Source organism: Lactuca virosa, chromosome 8 (genome assembly GCF_052849685.1).
Source record: "Lactuca virosa cultivar CGN04683 chromosome 8, Lactuca_virosa_CGN04683_v6, whole genome shotgun sequence".
Taxonomy (NCBI): Eukaryota; Viridiplantae; Streptophyta; class Magnoliopsida; order Asterales; family Asteraceae; genus Lactuca; species Lactuca virosa.
Window position 1 is genome coordinate 40102152 of NC_136433.1, and position 6612 is coordinate 40108763.

The 6612-nt window shown below is 34.8% G+C and overlaps 1 protein-coding gene across 2 annotated transcripts; it reads left to right on the forward strand.

The window, feature by feature from the left end:
- The first annotated feature begins 321 nt into the window (after positions 1 to 321).
- On the forward strand, positions 322 to 3556 carry LOC145132811 (signal peptide peptidase-like). Of its 2 annotated transcripts, XM_079067723.1 has the most exons (13): positions 322 to 461; positions 591 to 681; positions 1288 to 1406; positions 1568 to 1683; positions 1784 to 1935; positions 2057 to 2142; positions 2277 to 2410; positions 2490 to 2540; positions 2627 to 2713; positions 2793 to 2862; positions 2945 to 3081; positions 3186 to 3263; positions 3351 to 3556. In XM_079067723.1, the coding sequence occupies exons 3-13, from the start codon at positions 1367 to 1369 to the stop codon at positions 3426 to 3428; spliced, it is 1029 nt and encodes a 342-aa protein (XP_078923849.1). In that variant the 5' UTR covers positions 322 to 461; positions 591 to 681; positions 1288 to 1366; the 3' UTR covers positions 3429 to 3556. The 2 variants fall into 2 exon arrangements, with proteins under 2 accessions (XP_078923849.1, XP_078923850.1); XM_079067724.1 differs by lacking the exon at positions 591 to 681 and having other exon boundaries at positions 327 to 461.
- The last annotated feature ends 3056 nt before the right edge of the window (positions 3557 to 6612 follow it).

A 6612-nucleotide genomic window follows, 5' to 3' on the forward strand; every position in this document is an offset into this window, starting at 1 on the left:
TTCAAAAAACAAATTATTAAGAGACAGCAAGTGTTGTTCAGGGTTGGGCGGCACAACAAAAAATGATATTTTAAAAACATAAACAGATTAATCATATATAATTTTCGAATCCCATTTTAATAGGGAAAAAAATCTCCGAAGTTAATGTTCTCTAAATTTAGATAAAAGTTGAAATGTAGAAGAAGTTAAAAGAAAATAACAATAAAAAACCTCTAAAATACCACGTGTAACTATATTATTGGTCGGAATGACATGGAATGACACCAACTCGCAATTAATGAAAGTTAACCGAGAATTCGATTACTGTAATTATAAAGCGTCGACATCTGAAGCATACGCGCTCTCCTCTGCTGTGTATACCCATCGATCGAAGTACAACCGGAGACGAGCCGAAGAAAAGGAACTGATTTGGAACCACCACAGCCGGCGATAGTCGATTCTCGATTCCTTTTCCCCTGAAGGTGATGAACTGTTCTTTCGTTTATACAATTCTGATAGGAAATAGCGAGTTACGATCCGCTGTTCTTATGCCCTAGATTTTCATAATTACGTGAATTGCTGACATTTTTGAGTCGTTCTTTATTTGTAAGGTACGAGACATGAACAAATCGTTTTGGATCTAGCCATCTCTCCATCAATCTATTTACGGCAGATTGATTTTTTGTTTTCCATCTTTTTGCGGTTAGTTTCTGTTCAGTTTCGTATTATAAGTCAGTGATTAGGTTTTATTTGTCATACTTGATTTATAGTGGATGTGATTCCCGGATGCTAAGAATCGAGTCTTTTTTGGTTCTGTAAGGATCTGAACCATACTTCCGTACTTATCAATGAGATAGTGAGAAGTGATCGAATTCTCACTCTGTTCTTGCTCTTGATCGTGATTGATTAGTTAATATACATAATTGGATTCGATGACATAACAAAAAGTAGTCTGATGGTTACCCTTACCAGAAGAGCATCCCTTTTTGTCTTTTTGAGTTAACTTGGTATACCATCATTAATTTTTGAAAGGAAGCATTCTCACTGGTGTGTGTCATATTGCTAATGAGTTTCTAAATCTTCCAAGTTTCTCATCGTTAAAATACTGATTTAGGGAGTTCTTGATCATGCAAAGTTATTTGTCTAATGCATTGTATCAAGTATGGTCGCATCAATCTCTTATAGGCCAAGTACCTTCATACTCTACTCAAGAAAGCAACAGCTATCTTCACTTATCTAATTGTTGTCACCTATAATTCTTTCACCTACGACCTTATGAAGTTTTGTTCTATATTCTGTTAAATGTAGGCCAAAGATTCGGTTTCTTCCTACCAAGCAAGCTAGATTTCTTCTGAAATCACTGATTTGTAGTTCAGTAGTTGTGACAATGAAGAACGCTGAGCGTGCTGCAAACATTGCTCTTGCAGGTTTGATTCCTTTTTCTTCGATTTAAACACACACACACACACACACACACACATATATATATATATATATATATATATATATATAGTTCCATTTATGTTTATCTAGTTCTAGTAGACTAATTCATCACAAGAGTATTTATCTATTTAACATTCTTTTGCAGGTTTAACATTAGCCCCATTAGTTGTGAAAGTAGATACAAATTTAAATGTTGTATTAACCGCATGCCTCACTGTTTTTGTGGGTTGCTATCGCTCTGTCAAGCCAACACCTCCTTCTGTAAGAAACCATTTACTATTTCACAAACCTTCTTTGAGAATTGAGATTCAACATTTTTCTTATGTGTTCAACTTACAATTCCCTGAATCTTTTTCTTTAGGAAACAATGTCTAATGAACACGCAATGCGTTTTCCCTTAGTTGGTAGTGCAATGTTGTTATCTTTGTTCTTGCTCTTTAAGTTCCTATCAAAAGACTTGGTCAATGCAGTGTTGACTGGATATTTCTTTATACTTGGGATCATCGCTCTTTCGTATGTTTTTTTTTGTATGCATCATTCTTTCATCTTCCATATTCTAGCAAACAACATGTTTGTTGCTAATGTTAGTCTTATTTAGTAGTACTCATAAGTCGTATCTATGTTTTCAACACAGGGCTACACTCTTACCTGCAATTGATCGGTTTCTACCAAACAAGTGGAATGATGATGTGATCATATGGCGTCTCCCGTATTTCCGGTGTATGAATTTTGTTGTTTTGAGTAAAGTAACTCATGGGTTTTGTTCAGTTGTTTTAATGTAATTACATTTTTTACCATGCTCTGTGATCTGTGATATGCAGAATGATATGTTTGTTTAAACATTTGTTAAACAGCTTTGGATGTTACTTTCGAGTTCACAAGGTCTCAAGTTGTTGCTGCTATTCCTGGTACCTTTTTTTGTGCATGGTATGCTGCACAAAAACATTGGCTGGCTAACAACATTTTGGGTCTTGCATTCTGCATTCAGGTTTATATATATTATTTGATCCATTTCATTATTTTATTCATAACATGAAATTGATACCCTTTTTAAATAAAATATTCAGGGAATTGAAATGCTTTCACTTGGGTCTTTCAAGACTGGTGCCATTCTGTTGGTAAGGGAATTCTTTTTGAATAATCTTTTTTGTAGACTTTTCCCATGGATTTGATTTGATGATGTCATGGTTGTTGAAACATGCAGGCTGGACTTTTTGTATATGATATATTCTGGGTGTTTTTCACACCAGTAATGGTCAGTGTTGCTAAATCCTTTGATGCACCTATCAAGGTAATATGTCAGGATGCAACTTATATGTATATATTTTGAAATATGTGTTTATAATAATGTAACATAATGTTTTTTACAGCTTCTATTCCCATCAAGAATTGCTGCACGCCCCTTTTCCATGCTTGGTTTAGGTGACATTGTAATTCCAGGTATGGTATGCCCTTAATTTATGAATAATGATATTATATGGTTATTAAGTAAAGTAATTTGGTTGATGATATCTTTTTTCAGGGATTTTTGTAGCATTAGCACTGAGATTCGACGTGTCAAGAGGAAGAGAGAGCCACTATTTTAAAAGTGCTTTTCTGGGATACACAGTTGGGTTGGTCCTTACAATTGTTGTCATGAATTGGTTTCAAGCTGCACAGGTTTATGATGATACATACTATTTATTATTCCCATATTTGCCCTTTTTATGATGATAACAGATAACATTGATGATGTTATTAATCAAAAATTGTTTGTTTTGCAGCCGGCTCTATTGTACATTGTACCAGGGGTTATTGGGTTTTTGGCTGCTCATTGTCTATGGAATGGAGAGGTTAAACCGGTATGTGTATATTCTTTTCTTTTTAGAATAATATAATCTAAATATTGATTAATTTATGAAAAAAAAAATGTGGTTGGTTGGTGTCAGTTACTGGAGTTTGATGAGTCAAAAACAGCAGCTATTACTTCAGGAGAGGAAACAATTAGCAGCAAGAAAGTGGAGTGAAGAGTTTATACTTGTTTTGGATTAACTACTAGTTCAGGGTGAAGTTTTGCTTTAACTTGTGGAATTTTTCATAGATACATTGCTTATTATCATTTCAAAGATTAAAACGTTTTTCCAGTTTTCATGCATTTACTTTGTTAGCATGCTATCATCATGTTTGGACTTTTTATTGACGTGGATGATTTTGGATATACGGTAAACAAAAGAAAACAGCTTAATGGATGCTTCAACAAAGTTGTAAATAACTAAGATGGGTTATGAACAACATATGTAAAAAATAATACAAAATCTTGTAGTAGCCGATGACTCTAAATGCAAAAGACCAAATGTTCCACTACTCCTATCACTCTATTTATGGTGTCCTTGAGATAAATCTAACAAGGGTGCAAAACAGATATCTGTATAAGACCCCTTCACTTTAAACTCTAAATCTTAAGCTCTCAACTTATAGCCTAATTAACTAGCTTAAGCTATGCATGACTGATATAGAGAGCTTGTTTTCAGTTGACTGATTTTTCAGGATCAAAGAGACTTGGATGCTCTTGCATATTACAATTTCTTTTCTCTCAAATCATCCAATATATGGACAGCAAAAAAACAAAGAGAAAAGAGAATCTGGATGTAATAACGAACAAAAGAAGGTAAAGAAAATGAACCACCAAGTCTAACTCATCAAGGTGACAATTATTAAGAATATGGAAGCAATGCAGTAAACAAGGATCGATACTTGACATAAACATATAATTAAGAAACATGCATCATGCAAAGTTGTTCTAACAAAAGATAGAAGAAGAAGAAGAAGAAGATATGGTGTCTTGCTTTTCATAGCCCTATTCCCTTTCATATTTGCAATCAAGCAAGGTTGCGAGAGCTGATGTCACACTCATGAGGCGCTAATACCCAAACAAGACTGTCAACATAACTAACCACTTGAACCACGTATATACATGACGCTGGAATTGTCTTGAAGAATTTAACCTTGGCTGCAGTTGGATCATACAAAGCTAGACAGATATGTTGAAAGCTAAGATTAAAAAGAAACTCATTGTGTAATGTGAAACCAAATGGAAATATATTACCACTAAACTGAGAAAAAACATGATGTTTTGACCCATGATTCGGACATCCCATACTCACCCATCACCCACACCTCACATCCAACATCTTTAACCCTTGACATTACACAAAGCTTTCCGCCTAAAAGACCTAAAACATTATGGCGATAAGATAGGGTGGACTCACGAGTAAAATCCGGAAGAGATATCTCACTGAATGTCTCATCAACCAAATCAAACGCCACTATTATTTGTTGCTTCCCTACATCATCAGTAAAACAAAGCCAATGAAGATGGCCAACATGTCCATCTACACAAACATCATCTGTTATTTTAATCCCAGTGATTTGAGATGGAAACCTTTGGGTGATTACCTTCCATGAGCCCTTTCTCAAGCTATAAACTTCGACTTGTAGCCACTCTTTAACCGGAATTAAAGACTTACCAAGAAAGGTTACATACATTATGTCCATCTCTGGTGTTTCAAGAAGGGCTTGAAGCTTAACAACTTTGTAGTCATCAGTTTTGGGATCAAAACCGAATCAGAAACGAGTTATGTTGTTACCGGAACCATGGGTCGACATAGAAGATGGTGGAATAGCTAACACAGCGGAGAGAGATGGATTCCAAATATGAAGGCCAAAACCACTATATGAGTCACAATTCAAGCATATCAAGCCATTAACAGATGGCGCCTTCAAAATAAAGATTACCAGGGAGTTTGATGAAATTAGTGAGCTCCACATGTGGAGATCGAGAAGAGTGTGCTGTGAGGGATTCAGAGTCAAAGTCAAATACCTTGCGGAATAACATTACATGAGAGCTTTATCGTCGTTGTTATGGATAGAACGATGGAGGTGGGAGTTTATGAAAGAGGATTGAGATAAGAGAGCATTCCAAGATTTACAAACAGACCTCATTTGAGCAAGCTGTTTGGCCAATAATCTGATGAATATGTCTGATAAAACATCGCCAGAGAGTTTCTCCATTGTTGTCGGGTGTTGTTGTGGAGCCATTTTCTGATTTTCAAATATACAAGTACCACTTAAATTCATCGAACTTATAGATGGCCTAGCGGATGCACTTTAGAGACGGGAGCAACTCTTCGTTAAAGGCAGCAGGAAATCAAAGGTCACAACATTTAATGATTTAATCCTATGCATTTGTTTTAATTAAATGCAGTTTTAAAGATTTCAGATTCCTCGTATTAAACATGGCTTACCTTACCTTTTATTATTCTGCTTGTATTTCAACCAATCCCACCGTTTTTGCATCGTGGCATACCTAAAGATTTCGAAGACCTAATGCATTTTTTTATTATGCTAAGCTTTTATCTTTAGTTTCATATTCGAACTTTTAAAGAAGATTTCTCATTTTTAAATTGGTTTATATGGCCTTTTAAATGTTTAATATAAGTTACCACACTCCACCTCATTTTGCCACACTCCAATAGCACACACACTAGGAATAGTATACCATAAAAAGAGGAAAGAGAAATAATAGAGAGATAGAGAGACGGAGGGAGGGAGGAAGAGTGAGAGAGAGGGGAGCACGGCAAGAAAGTGTCGTATAATCCAAACCGCACACTAGGGATGATGTTCATTGCGGTAAAACATGACACATAAGCTCCATCTCATTCTTACCGCATGCATTCCACTCCCACCAGCCTTATAACCCGTGTCGGAGGGCCTAAACCAAAATTTATAACTGAGTTTCCCAAAAGAAACCATTCATGAGCCTTAACCAACAAAGGTAAAAAAACTCATAACCACTATAATCGGGCTATCGCAAATTATTATTTTTTAACTAATTTTTATATATTTAATAAACTTATTAATAAAAAATGTTAGATAAATCTTTCACTTCAGTCAAATAGAATTTTGTTTATTTTATTATAAAACAAAATAAATAATAATAATAATAATAATATGATAGATACTTTTCTCCAAAAATTAGGAAAATTGTTATTCAACCAAACATCACTAATATTTATAAGATGGATAAAGAGATCAAAAATATGCAAAAATAGCATCAAACACCTATCTATACATTAATTTTACTTAAAAGGGTCACTAAAAAGAGAGATTTCTTACACGGTTTAGGTTTCAAAATCAACCAACAGGTGTCTG